Genomic DNA, 15,120 nt, shown 5'->3' on the forward strand with positions numbered 1-15,120 from the left:
ATAATCTACGAAACACATGAAATTCATTTTTAAAGTCTACTAATTTAAATTTTGAAATTAAGTGGGTAAGTTGGTATGATTTTCATATACCTTTTCAATTACTACAATACGGTATACTTCTACACGACATTTTAAAGCCAACAATGATATCAGGAGTGACAAAAGTTAAACGGACCCATTATCCCACAAGTGTAATCATCATAATTGCCAAAGACAAAATTTGTGAAGTGGAAATCAGGAAATGCATAGATTAGGGCATTATTAGTATTTCGAAAAAATGTCCTTGAAATAAATTGAGTGATTTAGTCTCAAGAATATATTACCACTACATACCATTTATGCACCAACCAATATTTCAATATTATCAATCTCATAAATATTCTTCTCCCTCATAAGGACACATTGTAGATGTTTGTGAATTACATAAACTTCTCACTTTATAGAAAATATTAGGATAAATTATCAAATAAATTGCAAAAGATGAAAATTTTGGTATTTTCCACACATTTCAAAAACTGAATTTTAAATCGCGAAGACTGTACTTTTCACAATTATTAAATTGTTTAATTTCCAACAAAATACATAATACTGTGATAACCCTATGCTATGGCTACTACGTTAGGAATGTCAATTCACATCATTATAGTGATACATGTTTATGTGGTGAGTGGCATGCTCAAAATGGATAGCAAAATCATCATGTATTTCAATGAAAAACAAGATAATGAGATGATTGCAAAAATTACAATATTTATAGTCCATTATTCAATTTTGGAAAAGTGTGGAATATATTAGAATTTGACTTCCTGATTTATCTAGTAATTTATCAAATTATTATCCCCTCTTATCTCCATTAATTATCTCATTTTTTACTGTTGTAAATTTTATGTTGTAAATTTTATACCATTATTTTAGTATATGTCTCACAAAATTTTGTTAATAGCCCCATATTTGGTTTTGTCCGTATAAAAATGAAAAAATGAGTTTGAATTTGCAATATGATTGAAAAAGTTTTTTAAAAGAAATGAAATTTGATACTCCTACTATATAATTGGAGATGTCTTAAAAAATTGAAAGAAAAAAAGTAGTGAAATGTATATTTCTATTTATCAAATATAGTAAAATAAAATTAGATAATTAATAGAGATAAGAAAGAATAAAAAACGAGACAATTAATGAGGAATTGAAAGAGTATTTTTTTTAAATAAATCATTCCAACCCTCTCTCTTTCTCTAAATAAGGCATCAGATTAGCAAGCTCTGACCAAAAATCGTGTATTGGCTGGCTTCGTCTTGGCTAGCTCACCCTCTCCTCTCTCTCTCTACACGTCTCTTCACGGTTTTCTTATATACGTATCTGCGCCTGTGAGTATAACAGTAGAAAGCGAAAAAGCATAGACAGAATCTAATGGAGTACGATAGGATACACAAAGTTCAGGTATTCCAATCTTTTCTCTTCTCTCTGCATACATGCATTTCTCCTCCTTTTTCCAGGAATTGTTGTTTCGTCATCGATATATTTCAAATTGGATGTTTTGTGATCCCAGCACGCCAATTGCTTGATTAATGGCTTCAGAGAAAATCACGCTTAAAGAAAATTGAGGTTGAATGAAATGAGATCATTTAAATGGGGTTAAAGTAAATTTTTGATCTTTTCCAAGTTTTCTAAAGTGGGGTGTGTGAAGCCTCTCAATTTGGATACGTTTTTCATTTAATTTTTTTTTTGGGTGTTGTTGCAGACTGCTATTTTATCTCCGAGTAAACTGAGGATGGAGCTTATGGGGTCACACCATCAAAAGAGATCAAACAGTATTTCCTCAAGAACATCTCCTGCTAGAATGGGAGATTCAGAGTTTGCCAAGGACAGCTTGTTGGCAGCCGAAAATGGGGATTTTGGAGAGGAAGGTTTGATGTTTTTCCCCCTTACCTTTTTGCCTTCACTTACTCTGTTTTTTATTGGTAGGTTGCATTTATTAGTTATCTTTAGTCCTTAGATATCATTGAATTAGTACTAGTGGGCCTAGTAGCTTTTGCCTGCTTTGAACTGTTTCTATTGGGATGGTTAAATTGGTTTTAAGTTTTTCAATGGGGAAAGACTTGGGTGAAGTTATTTGTTTCTTTGAGTGAAGCCGCAGTTTTAGTGCTCTAACTGTGAAAAGCCCTTTTGCTGATTTTAGGCCTGCATCCTGTTTTCTTTTTGCAGCATTGAATTTAGAGGTTTCACAAGTTAAGTCTGATGGAGCTAGCAAAGGCGATGGGAATTCATTGCAGTCGAAGGAGCTCGGAGCAAAGGATAATGGTGATGCTAGTCGTTTTAGAATGCAGCTTCTTTCCAAGGGAGATACTGGTAATTCCAGTTCTGTCCACCCCATTAGAATGTGTGAGGATGAAAATCTTGATTATGATAGCACCTCGAGCTTTGAGTTCCATAAAGGGGAGAGGTCGCTGCACCATTCCATAACAAGATCGTTCTCGAGGCCAATGTCTTCGAAATGGAACGATGCAGAGAAGTGGATTATGAACAAGAAAAATGTGCAATCCAATATCTCAAAGAAGGCCAACATCCAAAATCAGGTGAACAGACAACCAGCTGCGAAAATGGTGAGAGTTGTGCCAGAGCCATCGGTGAAGCGTGTTGATTTTTGCCAACCTGCTTCGCAGGGGAAATTCGCATTGATGGATGATTCAAATATGCCTTGCACCAAGAGTGTAACAGACGAAACAACAGGTGAATATGGTGCTGCAACTCTATTGTATATTTTGAATGGGTGTTTTTGTTTTCATGCTTTTTGACTTCATCAGCTTGAACCTCTATTGCTTTTTCATGAAGATAATGAAAACTTAGAAAGAAAGAAGTGTCGATGTTTCTCTTCCCCTGCAATATTTGTCAGTTATAGATACAACTTTGCCAAGCTTTTCAAATTTCAAGGTTTGACTAACTATGTAATTTGTTAGATTTAGACATTTACTTATGAGTAACTATCTCATTAGACTGGAAATTTGGTTGATTTGTTTTGAAATATGGATCTTTATTACTCGAAAAGTTATACTACTACAAGAAAGTCGTACTTGCTTGAATCTCTCCTTAATCGGGAAACTGATTAATTATTTTACTCCAATGATTCTGTCGCTGCTGCTGCTATCTTGATCTTGTCAGGGAATGAATGAATATAATGTGTAGCTAAGAAAGAGAACAATGGTTTGCAACTTTGTGAAATTGCTTTGCTTATTGGCTTCTTTTGATGCCAGCAGATCCTGCCATACGATCAGTATCGATGAGAGACATGGGAACAGAAATGACTCCTGTTCCGAGCCAAGAGCCGTCAAGGAGTACTACACCGGTAAGTCCAACAACCCCAATTCGCAGCCCAATGTCTTCCATACCTTCTACTCCTCGGAGAGGGGAACAAGCACCCACACCAACGGAACATTCCATCAGCAATTCAACTCAGAACTTGGCCGAACATGCTAAGAAGGAATTGTCCGAGCAAGAGCAAAAGCTTAAAACGAGAAGGGAGATTGTGGCCTTGGGCGTTCAACTCGGTAAGATGAATATTGCTGCTTGGGCAAGCAAAGACGAGACTGATAATAGGGATTCTGGGAATGAAGCTACAGACAATGATGAGCTTACACCGACTCAGTATACAAAGCGCGCAGCTGCCTGGGAAGAAGCTGAGGAAGCTAAGCATGGTGCCAGGTTCATTCTCCAAGCTTTTGTTTTGTAGTTGAAATACCGGTGTTGTTATCAGTTGCAGCTTTCAACTTTCTTGAATCTGATTTCAGATATAAACGCGAAGAAATAAGAATTCAGGCATGGGAGAGTCAGCAGAAAGCAAGGTTTGATGCGGAAATGAAGCAGATAGAGGTAAAGGCATCTCATCTCCTTATCAATGAAATCCATAAGAATTCACTGTCTAGCATCAAAAGGAAAACTGATAAAAAAATCGATAATCAGGCCCAAATCGAGCAAATGAAAGCGCAGGCTCAAGCAAAGATGGTGAAGAAGGTAGCAATGGCAAGACGAAAATCGGAGGAGAAAAGAGCATTAGCTGAAGCTAGGAAAAACCGACAGGCTGAAAAAACTGCGTTGCAGGCAGAATACATACGCGACACGGGCCGTATCCCTTCTTCCACCTTCATCTGCTGTGGTTGGTCATAACCGAGCAGGACGTCCTCAGCAAAATACGCAGGAAAACACACTCCTGTGGGAATAAGTTTCTCCATGTGAGAATCACCATTGTGGTTTGCTTTCCACCATATATCTTTTTTCAGTCAACAATTTGAAGCTTTTAGATTGAACTGCAAGTCTTTGCAGCTATACATGTCCTCATTCACACCATGTATAGTTTTGATGTAAAATATCTGCCATTTTTGGTTATACTCCATACAAGTTTCCTATCAAGTTGAGTCAAATTAAAAAGACTAAATTGGCTTGTCAAAAAAAAGTGTACACAAGACATGAGAAGCAAACAAAATAGGGCTAAACTGAGTTTTTTTGAAGTGATAGACAATCAAAACTAGTGCTATTTCATGATCAACTAATACTAGACCAGAACATGGGAAGAGAACAGAGGAGGATGAACTATGAGATACTTACAGTATTATAGCTTCTATTATAAAATCTTTTCAAGTTAGAAAGAAAATCTCATGGCTACCAGATTCAGATAAAGCTAATATTACAGACAGATTGCAACTATTAATACAACTGGCTCAGAATTCAGAAATCAAGACTTCCGACAGACGGTATAACGGTGCTCATGTTCCTACCCTCCTGCCGGCTTCCATAACTATCACAGCCGCCGTTTTGGACAGGCAACCTTTGTAGGGGGATGGAGTTTAGAAGCTCCAGTCCTAGTTTCCCCATTTCCTGCACCTCTTGTGGCGACAGGATCTTGATGCACCATACGCTGTTTACGAACTCCCTGAAATAGTAGAAAAATCAGAGTGCCTTCGAGGCAACAGAAGATATATACATTTGCATATTCTGTCAAGAATGTGAGTGAGAAATGGTGAGAGAACTTACTGCCAGGGGTCGTCCCCGAGAAGAAGGACATCGTTTTCACGGTCCACAAATACAAGCTGCCAGCCTGATCTCAACGGATCTTCCAATTCGCCTTCAAGGCCAAACATCTGAGCGAGCTCACTGCGCAGCTCCGAATAACTGCTAAATTTGGTGATGTCGAGTGACCTTCCGAACGACCCAGTTTTGTGAACCTGTGGAATATTCACAAACACAAATCAGATGCCGACTCGTAAATGGGTATTTACTTTGGGTGATAGATTAGATTCATAATGCATAGAGCCGAGTTTTTGAAGGATTAGACATATCTAAGAAAATTATCCCCAAATATTTTTCGAGCAAATTACCTTAACAAAGGTTCTATCGGACGGATCATTATGCCCACCATTGTCATTAGATATCAGAAAACCCGAGTCATCAATGAAACTGCTTGAAGTCACTGTAGGATTGAGTGAGTAATCAGCACCGGAGCTAGTCATGTAGCTGGAAGAGGCGAAGGTCATGGCCGCGTTATCAGGCTCACTGACTGCTTTCAGGTTTGACAATCCATTCGGCATGAGAAGAGAGGAGGAATCTATGTTCACTCCAAAGAGAAAGTGGTTGTGGGGATCGTTATTCGCTTCTTGCTCCATCAAGCAATCTCTACTGGGAAATGGAGGCAAAGAAACAGGATTGCTGGTTGCATTTGAGTTTAAGAGTCCTAACTGATCAGCCTGCGGTGAGATAGTCTGCGAGGGGATACCACTGGAAAGAGGATCTAGAGCAACCCGTTTTGTCGGCCAACCACTCGAAGATAGCAAGTTGTTCGACCTTGACACGTTGAGGAGGTTGGAGGCCTCCTCCTGGGTGACCGAACTCAACAGGCTGTGCAGAGGAGAGCTCATATTGCCGACCGGTTTCACATTCGACTCTGGAAAGCACTGCTGCATGGAAGACATCGAGTGCATCGTCTGAGACTGCACTTGAGAATTTGATGACAACTGTGATAGCTGTGGATCAACAACTTGCTGCGTCTGATTACTGTGCTGATGCTGCTGCTGGTGGATCTGTGCTTCGTTGAACGAATTTTGTTGGAGGAGATTTGCTTGAGACTGCGACATTGCCTGAGACTGAATTCCTTGAAGGCTTTGAACAAACGGAGCAGAGGACAGAGGCTGCTGCATATAGCCTGCAGATCTGCTGCCGATGGATTGGGGCTGCTGGAATTGCATAATCGAGGAAAGAATTTGTTTGGAAGGGTCCATAACCCTCATATCCTGCATAGCTGCAGCTGCCATAGCATGATAAATATCGTTTTGCAAGCCAAGCATCGATGCGTCAAACCTCGGCTGCATCCAAGGTGAGACCCCCATCCCTTGGTTCAGGGCTTGCATTCCTCCGTCTCCACGAAGCCACATGAGGGAGGGATTTAACCCCATGTCATCAATCTTCATCCCTAGATACAACAAACAATGCGGATTTTAGAAATACGATCAGGCACGCATGTGTGAGAGATGACTATACAGATAGAGCTCGAATACATCCAGTCAAGTATGGAAGTGGGATTCTACCTGCGTAGGAGGGGAGACCTGACGGCCATGGCCGCTTCAGTCTTAGAGGAAACGGTGATGGATACATAGGGAATGTGGTTAGAGGTTCGATTTCCCAAAGTGAAACTCTCGGCTGCCTCTCTCCAGCTGTTGATTCGTCCCAGCCAACCTTTATTGATCAGAAATCATCTAATTAAGCAGGCAGTGGTGAATACGATCAATGTGTATCCATCCATGAAGTCATACACAAGTTGCAGGAAGCTGAGAAGGTGTAGCTTACCTTAACTGATCGCCAATGTGAATTCGGCCACCTGACAGGATCTGAGTCGCTTATGCCAGTTATTGTGCCCATATAGCTGGAACCATAAACATCTCAGTACCAACGCAAAAACATGTCGAAAAAGCATTTCTCAGCGTAAAAGCATCAAAACATACCGACGAACACTAGATTCTTCTGTTTCAAACAGCATCCTGAAGCGCATCCCCACAGACACTCGCGTATGATGCACTGCTTTTATGTATTTAGCCAGAGGTATAACAAATTCAGAGGGACTTGCCCTGAATCAAAATCGGTGTCAGCAGAATGTCGTTAGAATATCGAGCAGGCATTTATCTTGAGGTAGCAACATACCTGGGATTATAGAATATCGTGAAACGGCTATTTGTTGCAGCTGCATGAGCAGCAGCAGCAAGCAGACCTAGATGCATGCTATCACTAGATAAAACTGACGAAGGCATCACTGTTTGTGGGCGGTTAGCACGCCGAATGCCAAGAAGCAGCTGATTCTTCTCGTTCCTGATTAAAGCATAAACAAACCAAGTCAGACCTCGCCGCAGTAGAATTATGTTACCAGATTCTAGAGAAATGAAGTGCATACCATATGAAAAGAACCGAATCACCAGCAACAAGTCTTTTAGCACTCACAAAAACACTCCAACCAGTTGTTAGCAGATGCCTCTTTGGCTGACCTGAGATAGTGATAAAAGGATTTTAACATCAAATTGTTGAAAATTATTGAAAAGAAAAATCCATGGCATAAGCATACATTTTATGACACAAACATCAATTAAAATTCTAATTATAAAACCAGATGTAACGACTATGCTAATAGACCAAAGTGACCAACCAGTAAAGGCCATAAATAATTAGGCGTTGATAAAAATGTGCAATCTGAAGATATTACAATCTTTCCCCATCTACATTTTTGTATAGTCGAGAACTTACCTCGAAATATATGCCTGAATTTCCACTCGTTGTTATGAAGATCCCTGGCAATCAACTCTTGTGCCGGAGGTTGCTGTGAAAAATCCTGTAAACAGATATTGATTGCATAACTATAAATGCCAGACAACAAAAAAGATAAAAAAGACTTGTTTTTAAATTTCAAAAACATTTTTTTACCAATGGTGGGAACACTTTTTCAGCTGCCCTACGCGGAACTGAGAAGCCACCGTGAGTACTTGTGTCACTAGCTGTCAAAGTTTTGCAGAAGTAATTCGTCGGCTGTTTACTGGCTACACCCATGTCTGCTGGAAGAAAGGAAACCTCTTTCTGTTCCTGCTGCAAAAGATCACAAAAATCAACAAAGATGAAGCAAAATTTGCAGTTTTATCACAAGGACAAAGACTAAGATTTAAGGAATCCACAATAAGATAAGTGACATACTGCATTCAGCGGCTGCAAGGTCATCTGTGCATACACCTCGTCCGTCTCTATGTCGGCCTGGTTAATAACATAAACATGAGCTTCATGAACTAGCACACACGAGTAACGGAGATGTGATAAAATTTCCAGACGCGAGATGACTTACATGCATGGTCACGTTATGAAGCTGGCAAACAAGCTGTGCAGGTAAACTTTGGTAATTGGGCATCTGAGCATCGACTTCCTTGTTCGTGGACACAGCAACCTATGCAGCACGCGTTAAGAACTATGAGCTTTTGATTCACAAACTATGTTCATGATGAAATAAATGTAGTGTGAGACGAATACCTGCTCGCTGTGGCCCTGCGGAAAATACACCACATGACTTCCGAGAGACGGGAGAGAAACGAGAGGGCCAGCACAGGCATGCCAAAGTTCAGAATTTAGGCAGCTCTTCTCTCCTGATCGAATTCGAGAAAAATCATCAGTAATCAAGAACAGTCAGAATCAACACAAATTTAAGAAAAATCATCATACTCAAAAACAGATGAGGAATCAACAACAGTATATAATTCGATCAATCAATAATGCATACATATAACACAAAGGAAAAGGAAAATGTTAAAAAAGGGCCATGAAAATATTCATGAAAAAGGGAAAGGCAAAATATTCACACTCCCAGAAAACCTCATCACCCAGAAAAACAAGGAAAGAAGAGAAAATTCAAGAAAGAGAATCAAGTTCTTCTTTTGCAGATTTTGCAGACTTGAATAATTATTATTTTTATTCAATTTTAAACATAGAAAAGCATAAAACAAATCAAGATTCCACATCAACTTTCTCCAATAAATATGTGTCAAAATCTCACAGTTGAGCAGCCTCAAGCCATCAATGCATAAAACAAAAGGGAAGAAAGGGAAATCTCACCTTCAGGAGACTGCTGATTCAAGCAAGCAGAGAGTTTCATGATGAAGATTCAAACAATACAGTTGAAGAAGCACAATAAACAGCAGTAACTGCAAATAGCAAAATCCAAACAAATCATAAACAAAATAAATCCCTAATATTTCCCAAAACTCAAAAAAAATCCAGCTTCCAGTTACCTCCTCTCCACCCCCAAATAGCATAACACCAGTACTTTAATCCTCCGAATTTCACCCTCCAAAATTTCAAAACTCAATTTTCTACCCCCTCACTCCTCCAATTCATCGATATCAACAAATTAAGCCTTATTTCATGAAGAAAGTAAGGCCAAATTGAAAAAGTTTCCACCAAAACTCAGCCCAATCAGTTCCTGATTTTTTTTCTCCTCAATCAGAGAAAATGCAATTGAGAAACACCATCTCTAGCTCAAAAAAACAAACAAACTTTCAAATCCTCCTCAGATCTCAACATCTCATGCTAAAAAAAACTCCGAAGAAAGCAGCACACCAACGTTCCCAAAACCCTCAGCAAAATTCAACCTTTTTTCCCTCAACCAACGCAAACAAAAAAAAAAGAGTCTTGTGTTGTATTCGAAGGCGCAGATTTCCAAACAAGGACTAAATCAAACTCCACCGTTGCATGCGCGTATTTTGTATACTAACAATGCTTCGGTAAGTGTGGAAATGGCGAAAACTGAGATACTCCTATCTGCAAATTAAGCAGAGCCACTGAGTTGGAGGAAAGAAGTAGTATAGTGCGACTGCGATTCTCTGTGTGTGTATATATGGGTTTCTCACTCCTTCCTTCCCCTCTGCTCCAATCAGTCAATATTCAATATCACCTTTTCCAATTCTTCAGATGTCATTTATAATTGAGCGAGCGAGAGAGAGAGAGAGAGAGAGAGAGAGAGGAGAAGAGAAGAGAAGAGAAGAGAAGAGTGGACCATGTAATAATTAGATCTTTTGAACATGGGAATTACTTTTTTAACCTTTTTGCGCTTTTCCCCATCTTCAAAATTTTTAAATTAAATTAATTCGTAAATTCCAATTCCAAGTGGGCCTTCTCAGATTAAGACTGAGATCTGCTGAAATTGCTGTCAGTAAAGGCCCACTGCCAGCCCACCCTTTATTTTCTTAATTATTTCTCTTTTGTCAATTTATAATTATTATATATATAGTCATTTAAATCGCAGTGAATTGAGTCATTATCAGTTGTATGTGACTTTCAATTCGAGGATATTTTGTCACACTGCATGGTTGGATGATCATGCAAGGGTGTAGTCGGTTCAGGAATAGTTGGTTTCCAACGCACAGAAAATGAATCCTAACAAACATTTGATCGTTTCAGTTTCAAACTGTATTTTATTAAAATTTTATTATTTTAGCTTATTTTTATCGATTTTTCCCCAGTTTTGTCAATTTTTATGGTTAGTATTGGTTTTGTGCCAAAATCAACGATTAACCATAAATTTTCGATTTGAAAATATTCTTACTGAAACTATACATTTAAAATAATAAGTCAATCCTAATTAGGTCTACCATTTTAGTCTGTCTGCCATTAGGAGTCCCGATTCACCTTTACTATAAATGGTATGTACACATCACTTTCCACTAACTCATTTCATTCACATTCTATTACTATAAAACTAAGAGTATATAAAAATGGGTCTCACATTTGCACAATCTTTTCTCACCTACTTTCCTTTATATTTCTTAAAACTCATGCCGAACTCAAATGGGACTCCAAATGATAAAAGTTATCTGTTACTTTACTTTCTCTCCACTGTAACTATTTATTAGTAGTATCATTTTTTCAAACCACGTGTTAAAATTAAATGCTTCAATTTATAAGTTATACATAATGACTTACTCTATATAAAGCATCAATAACGGATAACATGGATGCTCTAGCTTATTTCGTAGTGACACACAAGGAATGCATTGTAAGGATATTTAAGGGGCGTGCACCACTTAGCTAAACGAAATGCGAATGGTTGTTAGTACACTACATAAATTAAAGAGGAAAACCCACGAATAGTAGTAATTAAGTGAAGGGATAATGAATTGTGAGGGTTATTTATTAAATAAGAAATGAGATAAAGGAGACTTACTTTGTGGATACTCTAAAACATACTCCATGAAAATTGACAAATTAAAGTGAAGAGACTATTACATCCTCAGAATTTGATAGTTACATTGTAATTTGATAGTTACTAGCTACTCATGCTAACTACTATTGCATGAAATTTATTACTCGTGAGAGTTCATGCAGGAGCATATGAGAGTAACTCAATCCCACTATAAAATGAAAAGGTACAAAACTTGTAAGAGTTGCGTAAAATTTGAATTTATTCATTAATTGTTTAAGTTGACTCGGCTCGGATTTTAGTAAATATAATAGAAATTGTGAAAAAAAAGTTTGTGGAATATCAAATATGCATCCTATTTTTATAAATTAGTTTTATAATAAAATGTGAACAAAATAAATTACTATAATTAAATGTGTGATCTATGACCATAAATTAATCATGGACGAAGGGATCGAATATGTTATTACTAAATTCAAGCAACTAGTGGAAATGAAAATTTTTTCTCATCCTACCATAAATGAAACACATGCTCTGTTTAATGGGTAGAGATTTTATGGGATTAAACCTCTTTAGATTTAGGGGGCTATCAATCAGTTAATGTAGCCAGGTCCATCCATGAACTACCTAACGACTAATGATGCCAATTAAATTATCCAACCCCACAATTTTATTTTATCTTTATGTAGTGCTTAATTAAGTTTAGTTACGATCGTATTTATTCCAGCATGCCACACTTAATAAAAGTGGATATTCGTCGTTGTTGATTAGATTATACTTTGGGTTTTTTCTTAAAAATAGGTACCCATCGAAAATGTTCCATCTTTCTTTATCCGTCCCAATAAAGATGACTACTAATTTATTTAGGAAATAATTAAAATATATAACAATATTTTCTCTATTTTACTTTATTTTGTTCTCTTTCTATATTCATTTCTAAAATTTTAAAACTTCCAATAATCTTCTCTCTTTTACTTTATTCATATTTCCTATTTTAAAATATCAAATAACCTTTTCTCTCTCTATTTAAACTTTTTAAAAATAAGAATGCATAAAATCATGTGCCGTCCCATAAATGGGTCATCTTCCCTGAAGCGAAGGGAGTTATATTTTAGGCCAACGTATTGACATACTTTTATGTACGTCGTCAAGCTTTAAAAGTATAGAATAACATGATATCAATATATTTAATATTTAGCGAGTCACTCCTCAAATCACCAATTAATTTTGAAGTGAGATCTCACTAGGATTTATTTTCTCTCGCTTTTACGTTTCAAAACAACAATGAATGAAATTGTATATAACACTGTAAAAGTTAACATAGTATTAGAGTGGACGTCATGCTCGAGCTGAACGTGCTGGTCGAGGTGATGGGGCATGGATGATCATGCTCAAATAAACAAATAAGAATGAGTTGCATATAAGGATGTGTGTTGAAATATTAACATCTACATTTGGTTTTTAGATATTGACAAATACAAAGGACTAACATCTGAGGGGGCTTGCTGAGATATTCACATATATATTCTTTCATTAGAGCTTGGTTTTTAAATATTAACAAATACGAATGACTCACATGCACTAGTTGACGCAAAGTAACAGGTCAATGGGCTTCAACCCTTATAAACCTTATTTTTTTTACTGCATTTGTTCCACTTTAAGTGGCCCATTTTTTATTTTGGGATGTCTCATTCTAAATGACACATTTTTTAAAATAAAAATATCACTCTCTACTTTATTTTTTCTCATACTTTATTCTTTATCCATTTAACTGACAAATAAGAAATGTCCTACTTAAAATGGGTCGGAAGGAGTAGTTTTCTTCTAGCATTATAAAGGTTTTAAATGTAACTAAATTTTATGTAAATTGTCATCCAATAAAATCACAAAAATAAATTTTTATATAAAATTTGTAAACATAGGCCCTATATATTAGTGTACACACACATAAAGGGGGCATGTTGAAATATATGTATATTAGTGTAACTAGCGGTTAGGTTTTTTTTCGATAAGCTCCTACGAATGATAATGCATACTTTTCTTTATTAAAAAGGATACTTAAAGATAATGTATAATTTATTTTTAAAACTCTTGTATTTTAATGTTATAGAACTAAGAGTCATTGATCCAATGTTAAGAGAAATAATTCTCTTTTCATTTGAATGTGTCTGTCACTGCACATAGAACTAAGAAGAGTTTTAAGTTCCTCTATTCCTTGGCAATTTTTTTTTTATTTTTAAACCTATTGTACAATTAAATTCTTTGTATTTAGTGTAAATTGTTGAAAAAAAAGTCTTTATCAACGCAATAATACATAAAAAAAATTACCATCTCAATTTTTAGATTCAAAATTTTAAATATATAGCTTTAGTAATAAAAATTTATACTCCACTTTCTTCCCAATATGCAAGTTGAATTACTAGTGAAAAAATGAACCTAAAAACACAAAGCAAAAAAGGCTTCTCCATTGCCACTTTTTCTGATCGAACTTGACAACACACGTGCAAGTTGTCATGAAATGGTCTTTGAATAAGTAGATACATCTAATCTCCATCAAATAGTACTCCATCCGTCCCGGACTACTCGCACATTTCCTTTTCGGCACGGAGATTAAGGAATGAGTGTATAGCAAAGTCAACAATTGCGACTGCAGGTGATAATTTTTACTAAAAATAGAAAGAGTGCAAATAACTTGGGACGCCCAGAAAGGAAATAAGTTCAAGTAGTCCGAGACGGAGGGAGTACTTGCTCTTAGACTTAGATCCCAATGCAAAATTTGCTTTATATTCCCAGTTTGCCAGCAAGATTCATAAAATTAATTTTCTCGTACTATTTGGTCAGTATTATAGATAAATGCAATAATTGAGTGGGGGTGATTTAATTAAATGGGATGGGAAAGGTAGTGAAAGATAACCAGTCACCAAACAATAGAAGCCAAATTCAATAAAAAGAATCACATGTGTAGGTTGGTCCAAGCAATTATAGTTAGAGAGAGAGATGGTTAGCCTAACATGGTGGGTTAGGGGGTGGGCTCTTTGGGTAGAGAATGAATTCTTAAAAATTCTATACTTATTTGTGGATAAGCAAAAACAAAAATAGAACGGGATACGGACATCTAGTACGGTTTCCGTACTTTTTGGGGAATTTGGACCACTCAGTCCTTGCCTTTGATATCTATGTCGTTGTCTTCTACGCCGTTACGCCGTTTTTTTTTATTTGGATGAATTTTGGGATATAGATTGGCAACTTGTCTCCACTGATGATGTTTTAATTAGTCCTGATAATTATATAGGAATAGATGGCAGGTCCATGAAATGGAACGAACTTGTGGGGCGGACAGAGGCACAGAGCCGATATAAATTGTAGCCTACGTGGAAAGATAAATACGGACAACAAGGCATGAAGGGCACTCCTGACGAATTAACAAAAGGAACGGGAGATAAATAAGGTTACAACAAGACAACGACGACTAGAGCTGGTCATATAGTAACGGCAGACAATGTGTAGAAAGCATAGCACATGCGATGAGACGAAGAGGAAGTGAAGTGTCTGACAAGCTGAATCTCCATTTCCCAAAAAATGGATAGATACAGACAAATAACATAAGTGGATTGGGGTTGGGGCGGAGCAACAACTGTGTAAGAATCAACTCTTTTTCTTTTTTTCTTTCTTATCGATTTTCTCACTCACAATCGAATTAGTATTAACTGTTAATACTTTTGATGAGATGTGAAAATGTGGGTAAATGATATTATGAAATATGGCAGTGTTGATAAATGAGTTGTAGATAATTGCCTTTTGGATCAAACTTGAAGTGTGCAATATAATTTATGGTAAATATTCCATGATTATATAAAAGTAGTAGTAGTAGTAGTAAAAAGATTAAAGGTTCATAGGGTAAATTTGAAAAGAAGAAT

General features: G+C 36.9%; 2 protein-coding genes across 4 annotated transcripts; one reads left to right on the forward strand and one right to left on the reverse strand.

Annotated features, from left to right (window-relative positions):
• Positions 1–1,214: 1,214 nt before the first annotated feature.
• On the forward strand, positions 1,215–4,377 carry LOC121811042. 2 transcript variants are annotated; one of them, XM_042211803.1, is made up of 6 exons: positions 1,215–1,437; positions 1,739–1,904; positions 2,203–2,727; positions 3,249–3,696; positions 3,783–3,864; positions 3,955–4,377. In XM_042211803.1, the coding sequence occupies exons 1-6, from the start codon at positions 1,408–1,410 to the stop codon at positions 4,156–4,158; spliced, it is 1,455 nt and encodes a 484-aa protein (XP_042067737.1). In that variant the 5' UTR covers positions 1,215–1,407; the 3' UTR covers positions 4,159–4,377. The 2 variants fall into 2 exon arrangements, with proteins under 2 accessions (XP_042067737.1, XP_042067738.1); XM_042211804.1 differs by having other exon boundaries at positions 1,216–1,437; positions 3,252–3,696.
• An 81-nt stretch (positions 4,378–4,458) lies between these two features.
• Positions 4,459–10,014, reverse strand: LOC121811041 (auxin response factor 6-like). 2 transcript variants are annotated; one of them, XM_042211801.1, is made up of 15 exons: positions 9,297–10,014; positions 9,121–9,209; positions 8,542–8,654; positions 8,360–8,458; positions 8,215–8,271; positions 7,951–8,106; positions 7,774–7,858; positions 7,427–7,517; positions 7,180–7,344; positions 6,984–7,106; positions 6,829–6,904; positions 6,570–6,717; positions 5,367–6,454; positions 5,023–5,213; positions 4,459–4,921 (listed from the first exon to the last, which is right to left on the reverse strand). In XM_042211801.1, the coding sequence occupies exons 2-15, from the start codon at positions 9,158–9,160 to the stop codon at positions 4,717–4,719; spliced, it is 2,637 nt and encodes an 878-aa protein (XP_042067735.1). In that variant the 5' UTR covers positions 9,161–9,209; positions 9,297–10,014; the 3' UTR covers positions 4,459–4,716. The 2 variants fall into 2 exon arrangements, with proteins under 2 accessions (XP_042067735.1, XP_042067734.1); XM_042211800.1 differs by having other exon boundaries at positions 7,951–8,109.
• Between the last annotated feature and the right edge of the window lie 5,106 nt (positions 10,015–15,120).

The sequence above is a fragment of the Salvia splendens genome, chromosome 7 (assembly GCF_004379255.2).
Source record: "Salvia splendens isolate huo1 chromosome 7, SspV2, whole genome shotgun sequence".
Taxonomy (NCBI): Eukaryota; Viridiplantae; Streptophyta; class Magnoliopsida; order Lamiales; family Lamiaceae; genus Salvia; species Salvia splendens.